This window comes from Microtus ochrogaster, chromosome 16, assembly GCF_000317375.1.
Source record: "Microtus ochrogaster isolate Prairie Vole_2 chromosome 16, MicOch1.0, whole genome shotgun sequence".
In the NCBI taxonomy this organism is placed as follows: Eukaryota; Metazoa; Chordata; class Mammalia; order Rodentia; family Cricetidae; genus Microtus; species Microtus ochrogaster.
In genome coordinates, this window is record NC_022018.1 from 42912719 (window position 1) to 42924583 (window position 11865).

The following is an 11865-nucleotide window of genomic DNA, read 5'->3' on the forward strand; positions in this document are numbered from 1 at the left end:
ACTCACCACTAAGTTACATACACCCTAGCCCTTCATCGTTTTCTTTAAGTCAACGTTTCCCTGTGTAGTCTAGGCTGCCCTTGAATTTGTGATCCTTAATGACCATGGCTGGGTTATGAAAACGCAAGGTCATGAAATGCCCAACTCTGTTTTCTCTTATTTGGACAGACAGGCTCTTTAACTCTCAATAACCCACAACTACCACACTGGTGAGAGTTACAGCATCAAGAGAGCCGTGATTAACAGTGTCCAAGGGTCCCTGCTCTTCAGTGTTGCAGTGGCAGACTCTGAGAGTGCTGGCTGGCTTTCTGTCACTGATGAGATGGTTGAGGCCCAGTTTCTTAAGTCACATTGTCTTTCAAGATGCCCGACAAGAGGAAGTCATTAGCTTAAAGGGATGCCTTTAACTAACCTCTTGGTGGGGGCTCAGAAGTTAGTGTCACCTCAGTAAATGCTGATTACAGGAAAGAAAGAAACAAGCAGAGTTGATTTTTAAACTCACATTTACTAGCTCACATAAATATTTTGAGAACAAATATCCATCTTCCCTTTCTGAATCCTTAGCATAATTTATCATAAGTTTTAATAAACTACTATAAATATCTAAGAAGAAAATGAATTTTAAAAACATGAAAAAGCCAGATGTGAAACACTGACAGGGTAATTTTTTTTTAAGATTGAGCCACTGATCTCCAAATTTTATTAATAAATTTAACCTATAAATACGAGATAATTTGTAATCCAATCGTGATTTGTTTGAATAAGAGTTGAATTTTTACACTAAAAAATTGCAAAGCTTCAACTAAGGGACAAATAAAACATTCAGACAAACCTACACTTTAAAACTTCTACCAACATTAACAAAGAAACGACGTCATGTTAATTTACGTTAGTATCATGGTCCAAAATACATTTTCCATTACATGTCCAATCTTGCTGCTGCACAGCAGGGGCTTCTAGTGGGAATTAGCATACAGTCTGTTCTTGATGAAGACAACACTGGACAGGTGTTGCCTGATGTCGGGGTAGTGCTGAATGTGACAGAACCAGCGGGACACATTCAGATAGCTCTCCTTTTCCTGAACCGTCAGGTCAACCTAAATGGAGATTGAAAACAACAGATAATATTCACTGTACACAAGCAGAGCTGTCAACACTGGGAGGTGACTGACACCTAATCCCCCCGTTTTCAAAGCCAACATGTTTACACAGAAGTGAAAGCTACAGGCAATTTTGATAGTCAATACATTTAATATTTTAATGCTCAGTTCAAAACCAGTTGTGCTTTCTAGGAAAATATCAAGCTTTCCATAAATACAAAAATTGACATTAATATAGAATTTAGAAGCCCAAAGGATGTTTTTATCACTATATTAGAAAAAAGAAAATAAGTCAGGTGGTGGTAGTGGTATACGTCTTTAATGCCAGCATTTGGGAGACAGAGGCAGATACAGAGCTAGTTCCGGGACAGCTAGGGCAGTTACACAGAGAACCCTGTCTCAAAAAGCCTGCCTATCTATCTATCTATCTATCTATCTATTTATCTATCTATCTATCTATCTATCTATCTATCTATCTATCTATCTATCTATCTATCTATCTATCTATCGAAGAGTTTTCAAAAAGCTAAGGTTCTTTCTTTATCTGATTTCTAAGCAAGCCTTAAAAACAATGGAGTTTTTGATGTCTAACATACTTAACAAGAGAACATCATTTAATAAAAAGAAAAGAGTATGGATACACACACATTATTTATTTATATATATACATTTACACACAGACATGCACATACACACAGAGACTATTGCTATCTTCCTTTTCAACTTCAGATGGAAAACCCCACTTGAAGACAGTGACCTGCTTAAGTGCTTTAACTTTAAGTGCTTACAGAGTTTAATACAAGAAAAGGCTATCTAGTGGCTCACGACTTAGAAAGGAGCTGATTAAACACATCTCAACCTGTGGGCAGTAAAGACCTACGCTCTACTAGATGCAGCAGGGATTCAAGGCACTTAACTATCTTGGAGGCAAAGACAGAGGTGCTGATCATTCCCTTGGGATCAAATTCCAAAGTAGATGGGAACTCAAGATTTTTCTCTAAGACAAATTTTGGAATTAAGTTGTTCAGTAAGAGGAAGACAAATAGGACGATAACTGGCAGCCATGATCCCGTGTGTGGGTGGTATAAGCCCCTTCTCCTGTGGTTAATTCTACATTTATAAAGAACTTGTAAGTCTCTATAACACAAAGAAAATAAACACAGAAACAATTTGGCGCCACAGGCCCACACCAGGCAGAGGTCTGTATGTCTGGAGGCACTTTTAGTGAGATGATGTCCCAAGGCTGTTCGTAGGTGTGCCTAAGAGACAAATACCTGTCAAGTCACAGGACCTAGGATATGGAGGACACACCAGTGTGCGGTAACTATCACCAAACAACCTTACTGTAAAGGCTAATTTTATTACAAGAGAATTTATGGTTCCACATGTTCCTGATTTTTACATCAGAAATAACAGAAGCATGTGCTACATCAACATAGAAATAGCAGGTACACTTGTGGGCCTTAGTTTGTACTCAAAACACTTTGTAAATGAGTTAACTTTTTAAAAATTCTACCAATATATTATAAATTTTCAAGAGAAAACTGGGTTTTTGTTTGTTCTTTTTGTGTTGTTTGGTTGGTGCTAAGGGTTGAATATGGGGCCTTGCCATGTCAGGTAAGTCTCTTACCACTGAGTTGCCTAAGTCCTCAAAAGCAAGGTTTTAAAATAGTTTAGGGACAGGGGTGTAGCTCAGTGGCAGAATGCACGCCTGTCTAGCAGTCCTAGGCTTCATTCCCAGTACTGATTGCGAAATGAAAGAATAAATGATAAACTTCTTAGAATTTTATCCTATTTCATTAAACCAAAACTGCACTTAACTATCTCATGGCGTGTTATTTTTCAAGATGCAATAAAATACAGAATAATACATTTCCAAACACAAAGGTAGTAACAATTATCTGATTTCTCTTTAGCTTGTGCACTGAGATTATGAACCAGGTGAAAAGGAATATGCATATTTCATATTCTATACTGTGAAACATTTGCTAACATACAGAACTAGTATTTGTTGCTACTAGGCCCATTATTTAAAACAATACCAATTGATGGCATAAATCAAAATAAATAAGAGCCCCCTTACTAACTCCACACTCTAATAAGGACTATCATCTAACCTAAGGATAAAACCATTTTATTCTAATAGCTTCTCCTCCTCCTTCTTTTTGGTTTTGAGACAGGGTTTCTCTGGCTATCCCGGAACTCACTCTGTAGACCAGGATGGCCTTGAACTCACAGAAATCTACCTGTTTCTGCCTCCCTGGTTAAAGGGCATTCACCACCACTGCCCGGCTTCTAATAGCTTCTAAGTCTAATATTTTCAAATTTAATTTGACAATTTTTGGAAGATATTTATTGCACAGTAGTCTTGGTTGATTTGAGCTAACTTACTCTTTTACTAGTAATACACAGGCTTCCTGAATGGATCAGAGAACACAGTTAATGTCCTTCTGTTTGAGTCTGAGAAAATGATGACTAAACTTGGCGTGTTACCTCTGCTACTTTTTAAAAAACATTTTTCACATAACTTACTGTCAACAAACTAAGCAGGAGATTTTCTCTTTACTGAACTCACACTAATTTTACAAAACGGTTCTGGGCTATTTCATTTACAGCACAGCTTTCTATCACTACCACCTAGTTACTTTCCTTTTTTTTTACATGGGGAACACAATGCAAAAGCTGCTTCCTGCTTCTCACTGGTCTAGACAACAGTGAGTCTCTGGTGGTGCCGGCGGCTCTCTCTCCTACGTACTCATTTTTGTTTATATTGGAACTTAGCAATTACTTTGAACCTTAAAGCCAAACAGATAACATTCTGGTTTACTTATTTTCCACTAGAAACGTGGGAAACATTCAAACCAACTCTTTGCAGCCTGGCCTTAGAGCAGGCTTTATCCTTCCGCCGGCACCAGGCTGTCTCCCATAGTCTATGTTCTCAGAACTGCTTCAGACTGACTTCTTGTCCTTCTCCTTTCTTTCTCCAAGAACCCATATCCCACTGGTGCTCAGAACAAATGCATCTCTGCTCAGAACAGTCTTATGGGCCAGCCACGGCGTCACAAAGGGTTCTAACAATCTTGAGGCACAGTCTGATTATAAGGGACTGTCACTTAGTGCCTTGCAACAAGCAGCAGTTGTAAATGTCTTTCTTTGAACGTGCCCCCACTGGCCTGGAAGAAGGCCACACAGGTGTCTTTGCAACTGCACAGCCAGGACCCACTACGGTATCGACTGTATTAATGACCCAGTTAAATAGCTACCTTGCCTTGCATTTACCATTTTTATAAAAATTACTCCTCAGAGTCCCTCCTGTGAATCACGGAAGAAAGCAGTTGGTACTAGAGCTGGAATCAACAGTCACAACTAGGGCACTGTTGACAAAGCATAATATAATATGCCAAGATGCGTTAAGTTAAACCTGGTCTCAGAAAACTCAGCCAACAGAAACAATCGGGTGTGTGTGTGTGTGTGTGTGTGTGTGTGAGATTTGATGACCCAGAGGTTCCTTGACTGTTAAAGGTTTTGTTTCATGGACTGTGCTGATTACAGAGTAAGAATTCAACAACATAAAACACTAAGTGAAGAAATGCAGGATTGGGCAGGTATCAGTGTACTGTTAACCCAGCAAAGCTGAAAAGCAGGTGGCCAAGCCAAACTTAATACCTAGCAGTCACTTTTCTCACACCTGTGTATACTCAGATCCAACTAACAAATGCCACTTAACACCATGGTGTCACCCTATCACCAGAGTTCTAGCTTATGAGGCCTATTCTTAAGAAGGCCCTTCTTCCTGCGAATACCTTGCCTGCCCTCGCACTGGGAGAGGGCACACACTTTGACTTGTGTACAAGCCCAAAACAATGGTCAACATAGAGATTTAGGAATTATCCTATTCAATGTTGCTTTGAGAATGATAACCATAATACCTCTAATCTCAACAGTCACTACAGGGAGAGAAGATACCTATTCCAGAACAGGAAATGTCAGTTGGTTTAAATGGCTAAGATTAGGATAACTCAGATTTTAATATTCAGAACTGAGGGAAACAGTTGAAAGTCTCCTGAAAACCAAAGGCCTGACTCACAGTTAAATAACTGCAGTATTTTGCACTATAAAATTATGATTTTGTTCAGTGTGATAGCAGAGTAATGTTGCACAGGTTTCTCCCATGATCTACATGAGCCCAGCAGAGGAGAATGCAAACCCGCACTTAGTCTGCATGAGTTTCATACACTTTACTATTTGTGTGGATTAGATAGGAGGAATCGTCCTTCTTCATGACAGCTCCATGCTAAAGGACCAGACCTTAGAGCTCTGCAGACAATCACCAGCTTGCTGATAGTCACTGCACATTTCTTCCAGTATTAAATATCAATAACACAAAATATGTGCTACGTGTGTAAAGCGGACAACTCCGCTGAAGTGTAATTGTCCTGACACCCAGTAAGTAAGGCAGTTACGGTTTTGCTCATGTCAAGTCAGGGGCCCCCAAGCTGAAAGACTGTGTCTGTCACCAGGAGAAATGCTTAGATACCTTGGCAGCAAATCCTTTTTACCTTGGAGGCTTTTTTTTTAAAATGAGGTAAGTTGTGCCACGTCATCATTCTAAGTTGAAGACGCTACTAAGATGCATTGAAGCTAGAGCTTAATAAAGAGGTGCAGTGACTCATGTTTCAGCTCCAGTGATGCTTTCTCCACATGTAAATAAATCACTCTAAACGCACTGAAGGACATAACTAAACTCTACATTTCACTAGAGATGAATGATGTAAAACAGGAAAGCATACGGTACATAATACCTAATATTGCTAATCTCATAAGCTTGCATCTGTAAAAGCCACTGTGCTGAGAGTCAGGCGGGGAAAAAGAAATAAGACACTGATGTAAGTATTCCTGGCTTTGTGTAAACGAGTCCCATTCTATCCAATTTCCAGGACTATTCACCTACTACTATATTTCCCGGCACCAGTAGAGTAGCGAAAAGCATCTTGTCACAGCTGCCACTCTCCTTTTTGATGAGAAATTATATGGCCATTCTACCCTGTTAGAAACTACATAACAACATCAATTTCTTTGGCTACCCAAGGACAATCATATTCTGTCATATCTGTCATGTGTCTTTTCCTGTGTTACCTCTTTTTTTTTTTGTTGTTTGTTTTTTTTTTCAAGACAGGCTTCCTCTATGCAGCTTTGGTGTCTGTACTAGAACTAACTCTTGTAGACCAGACTGGTCTCAAACTCACAGGGATTCACCCGCCTCTGCCTCCCAAATGCTGGGATTAAAAGAGCCAGGACAGGCCCTAAAACTACAGAGAAACCCTGTCTTAAAAAACAAAAACAAACAAGCCAAAAAAAAAAAAAAAAGAACGGCTTATGTTCTTTTTATGACCCTCTGAAATACAGCGTAGTGGGCAACACAGGAGGCTCCTGATAATTTTAAGTGGATAGCAGGGAGCGCTAAGCTAATCAACTAGGCCATTATGGTGCTACAGAACACAATGCACCCCCTTGAGAAAGCCTCCTTTGTCCTGTATTTCACTATGTACTTCTGGTTAGCCTTGAACTTGGGGCAACCCTCCTGCCTCAGTCTTCCAAGTGCTAGGATTATAGGTGTGTGTCACCATTCCCAACTTGGGGAATAACTGTTAATAAAGTTAAGCAAATCCAAATTGAGAAGTATGGCTTAAGTGGTGAATTAACAATAAACAATTCATTAGTTTCTGTAGGAGCTGGTGCTATAGAATACAACAGTAAGTGCTGGGATAAGCAGATGTTACAATGTAGCGGTGAGGTAAAGACAAGGGAGTCTGTGCTTGTTCAGTGCGGATGTCATTTTTTTTCTGTATTTCTGCTCTGTGGTTGGCTCAGTCTGGTGATGTGGATCCTGCTACTGCAGAGGGCAGAATCTAACTGTATCACTTCTTACTGCGGTGGTTTAGGGTTTACAAAGGGCTTCTCTATACAGTAAGACCCTTAGAAAGATCCGCCTTGGTCCTTGCAAATATATGCACACAAGTATATAAGCATCCTTTCCCTTGGGCAGCATACATTGTTCATGTTTACTGGGTATTATGGAAGCCTGACTATATGTGCCAGGAATGATGTGAGACAAATCTCTACATTTATGATGTATGCAGTTTGTGACAAAAATTACCGAATAGCAATTATAGCACAAGCAAAACAAAGTCAAGCTTTAGGAAGTCCTCCACGAGGGTCAAACAGAAACAGAGAGGAGCACTTCAGTATGTTTCAGGAGCCCGAGACAGCCCTAAGCAAGGAGGCAATGTTGGAGGAGACAGATGTCTGAGGAAATAGAAATAACTGGAGAGGAAGGTACCAAAGACCAGGATGAAAGTGAGAGGGCAATGCAAAAATACGTGCAGGAAAGACCCAGTAGCCAGCAGACTCAGGTTACAGCTTAGGCAGAGAGACAGGGCCAAAGCCAGAAGCGTGGCAGGAGCCAAAAGAAAACCTTTCCATGCTGAAAAACTGTACTTGCTGGATTTACTGAACTACTGAGGAGGAAAAAGCCTGGTTTTAGGAAAGACTATCCTAGTGGCCACCAGGTTCATCCCATAGCGCCCACCTTATTCACATCTTCTTTATATGGACTAGAGATAATAAAACTGACCGATACACAGGCAAAAGTCACTCCAGATCCCAGGAAAGAAGAGATGGGGTGAGAGGACCCAGCAAGTGGAAACACCAGGCCCTGACTAGATCCACAAAGTGGAGAACAGAGAAAATGTTTTGAAGCTTTTCCCCCCCACAATGGAAGAAGGGTGTTGGGGAGCTGAGAGTTTGTTTGTTTGTTTTTAAAGCAGAGAAAAAGATCTAAGAAGGCATGAACTCGAGACAAAGTGCCTGGGTTGGGACTTGGTCTGTCAATTACTTGATTTCTGACGGACCTCGCCGTGTCTCAGTTAATAGTGCCCACTGGAACACTGCAAGTAGTAGTGAGCTGATGCTTAAACAGAGTAAAGAACAGTGAGAGAAAACGGGGTGTCTGTAGTTGTCAGTAAGTTTGGATGACGACACATGATTTCAAATGTGGAGCGTAACCAAGTACTTAGAGGATAAATGTGAAAGAATGAGAGAAAAAAGAAAACAGAGTTTGGGAGCTGACCCAGAAAGGGCTGGCAAGGTAGAGGAGCTAAGGTGTGAGGCTGGGGAATGCCCTTCTGAGGCCAGGAATGGGAGAAGGGTGCTTGGGGTGTTTTAAGCAGGGAGGCTAAAGAGGAAAGAATTCAACGAACAAGGAGAAAGCCTGTGAAGAAAGGCTCTACGGCAAGGGAGTCAGAGGGAGAAAGACCTACAGACACTTGGAGGGAAGGAGAGCCGATCACGACACAAGCCTAGCCGCCATCAGAGTTAGCAACCTATACTTACGTAATTGCTAAAACAGAGTGCTCTGTGCACAAAAAAATGAAGGCATTTAACATGGTGGTAACTAGACAGCACAGCAAAGAAGCTGAAGGTGCCAAGAAGATGCGGCTGAAGTCAAGCAGAAGGGGGTGACAGTTGATGGCAATAAGTAAACAAGAGTCATCAACTTAAGATTGGCAACCAAGATACTTGATTCACGAGCTTTGGTAGGAAGGTGCACAGAAGACAGGGCATGATGATGACAGAGCCAGAGGCATAGCCACGGAAGGCCGGGAGCAGAAGCTGAAAACACAGGAGTCAAGTGTAGAAGAAAGAACATAGCTCCACAAATGGGCTATGTGGCGAGTTTTGCCCACAGTGCCTTATTTAAAAATTGATAAGTTGAAATGTAAATCTGACTAAAATTCACAACATTTAAAAAAAGTGATTCTGAATATTACAGATAAAAGCTAACCACCCCTTAAATACTCACTATAAAGCGATGGAGCCCGTAGTACAGAAGGATATCTGCCAAGGTAAAGTTAAATCCTGCAAGGTAGACTTTGTCTTCAAGGTAGGAATTAAGATCCTAAAAAAAGAATAACAACGCTTTAATTTAAAAAGAGTAATAATGAGCTGTTGCGACATATGATTGAAACATTTAGAAGGCTAACCAAAGAAAAGGACTCAGACTTAATTTCTTTTTTCTTTTTGGTTTTGAGACAGGATTTCTCTGTATTTTCGGAGCCTGTCCTGGAACTAGCTCTTGTAGACCAGGCTGGTCTTGAACTCACAGAGATCTGCCTGCCTCTGCCTCCCGAGTGCTGGGATTAAAGGCGTGTGCCACCACCGCCGGCGCATGGACGTAATCTTTAAGTTGGCTGTGGTGGCACATGTCGGCTCTTGGGAGAATGGGGCGGGCTGACTGGGGAAAGAGCAGTGTGAAGAGACACTTTTGAAACAGACAAATATTGACAACAGAAATCACAAATTAGACGCCAATCATCTAAAAGAAAAAAACAAAACAAAACAACATAAGCAACATTCTAAATGCCACCTATGAGCATGTCAGAGTGTAGTGTTTTGTTCTTATCATGTCTAAACCATGCTCACTCTGGCTAGGGAGATGCCTCAGTAGGAGGTGAGTACCTGCCTGTAACCCTGGTGCTGACAAGCAGAGACAGCGGAATCCCCAGAGCTTGCTGGCCAACTTTCTCTAGCCACCCGTGAGCTCTGGGTTTAGTGAGAGAACCTGTCTCAACCAAACAAGGTGGGGAAAATAGGAGATACCTGAGGTTAGCCCTGACCTCCGCCTGCAGGTGCCCACACCACCTTCATGTGCACACAAACTATAGACATAAAATTTAAAAATCATGCTATTGTTAAATTTTTCCCAACGTAAAAAATTTCTCAGATGATTATCTCTAGAAAACGTATTGGTTTTTGATATGCACACATATACATACCTATAAATATATAAATAGTATATATTTCAAAAACTTTGTTATATATTAATGCTTTAATTAGGATTATATTCATAACATAAAGTGTACCACCTAACCATTTCAAGAATGGTTAAGAATGCAGCTGGAAGGCTGAGCCTGTATAGATAAGCATGTTCAGTTTCTCACTAATCTCAACCAATCTCCAGAGCTTTTCTATCATGCAAAACTAAAGCACTGCCATTAAATGGCTCCCCTTCTCCCTTTCCTCTAGGCACTGGTAACCACTGTTCGGCTAGGTCTCTGTGTAGATGCCTCACAGGACTCAGTCATTTCATTCAGTGTAAAGGGGAATGGGACAGAAGGCCACCAAGTAACGACCCTGAGGGGAAGGTCTCCCGCTTCGAGGCTCCTGCAGTACGGCCTACAGACACAGTTAAGATACCTTCAGCAGAGTGTGGGTGTCTTCTTTGCTGGAGTGTCCATCCACTCGGGTGACCCTGTACTCTAACCACTGCTGAACGATTGCCTTCTCTTCTGGGGTGCTCCCCAGCAAGTGTTCTTTATTGGCTAGCTTGACTAGATGGGTCGCGATGGTAGCCAATCCCATTAGACTGGGACCATTGTTTGTTTGCAGAACTGGAACCTTAAAAAAAAAATTAAAAACAAAGACTATCATGACTGAAAACTGGAGGTAAGCACTAAAATCCCCAATTTTTGGAAATGCTCTAGAATACTAAATTAAGTATAACTGAAAGTTAGGACACCAGCAGTCATAGGGTTTATAATTTAATGGCATGCTGGATGATGTAACTGATAGTAATACTGGCTAAATGTTACCAAAATTCAGAACATGAGAAAACAACAGAAACCACAATACTTTATTAATTTCACTCACAATTCCCCACCCTTGATCACAGGCAGTGGCCCATGCCTATAATCCCAGCAACCCGGGAGGCTGAGGCAAGAGGATTACAAGTTTCAGGCCAGCCTGGGCTACACAGGAAGACCCTGCCCCCAAAACGAAAAAACAAGAAAAGAGATTGCCCTCACACATAAACCAAATAATACCTGTTTAGGCAATTAGATTATACAGCTTCTTGAAATTTAGAACCTTATTGGTTTAGTAACATAAATCTATATATTTATTTTTGTGCTGTTGGGGTAGAACCCAGGGCTCTCCCTGTTCCGAGCCACAGCCCCCGCCCCATAAAAGTTTCTTACTTAAGCAAAGCCTATAGAAGTTTGAGGAGACTCTCTGTACCAGGGCCTCCGCAACCCTGCCTTGTGCCTTGTAGCAGTTCTAAAACCACAAAAGCAAGTAGCCAGCATGAGCTACTTGTGCCAGCAATCAGATGTTTCCTTCTGGGGAGTGATGCTCATCACCTCTTCATGGAACCACTTACTCGGGGGAGACTGTAGGAAATGTAACCTTCCCATGACCCAACAGGCCGTGCTCTGAGAACTCTCAGAGACTTCACCTAAAACCAACTTTGAAACCCTTACAAGACAAAGGAAACAGGTTTCTTTCCCCCTTTATAGGCTATAAAATCCCCAAGAATGAGGACTGCTTGTTTGCTTGGTTTTCTTTTAAGCTTAATTTTTTTATTTTATGTATATGGGTGTTTTGCTTGCCTCATCTGTCTGTGCACCACAAGCGTGCCTTGGAGACAAGAGGACCTCATATTATCTGGAAAATTAAAAACCACGCCTGGTGGAAGTATTAACTAGGACCTGGGTGTGGTGGTGCACACCTCGACAGCGGCACTCCCAGAGGCAGAGGCAGAGGCAGAGGCAGAGGCAGAGGCAGAGGCAGAGGCAGAGGCAGAGGCAGAGGCAGAGGCAGGGGGGTTCCAGGGCAGCCAGGGCTACACAAAGAAACCCTGCCTCGCAATGGGTTTTTGATCCTACTGCACCTACTGGCTTTGTGGGAGCCTAGGCAGTTTGGATGCTCA

General features: G+C 41.6%; 1 protein-coding gene across 2 annotated transcripts in view; it reads right to left on the bottom strand.

The window, feature by feature from the left end:
* Positions 1 to 485: 485 nt before the first annotated feature.
* The window catches only part of Eef1e1 (eukaryotic translation elongation factor 1 epsilon 1), a 12675-nt gene continuing 1295 nt past the window's right edge, over positions 486 to 11865 (bottom strand). The window contains exons 2-4 of one of the 2 annotated variants that reach the window (XM_005355063.2): positions 10356 to 10556; positions 8962 to 9057; positions 486 to 1097 (exon numbers count right to left, since the gene is read on the bottom strand). In XM_005355063.2, coding sequence (XP_005355120.1) covers positions 957 to 1097; positions 8962 to 9057; positions 10356 to 10556 — 438 coding nt within the window. In that variant the 3' untranslated portion in view covers positions 486 to 956. The remainder of the gene's footprint in view (positions 1098 to 8961; positions 9058 to 10355; positions 10557 to 11865) is intronic. The other variant, XM_005355064.2, reaches the window with a different exon arrangement.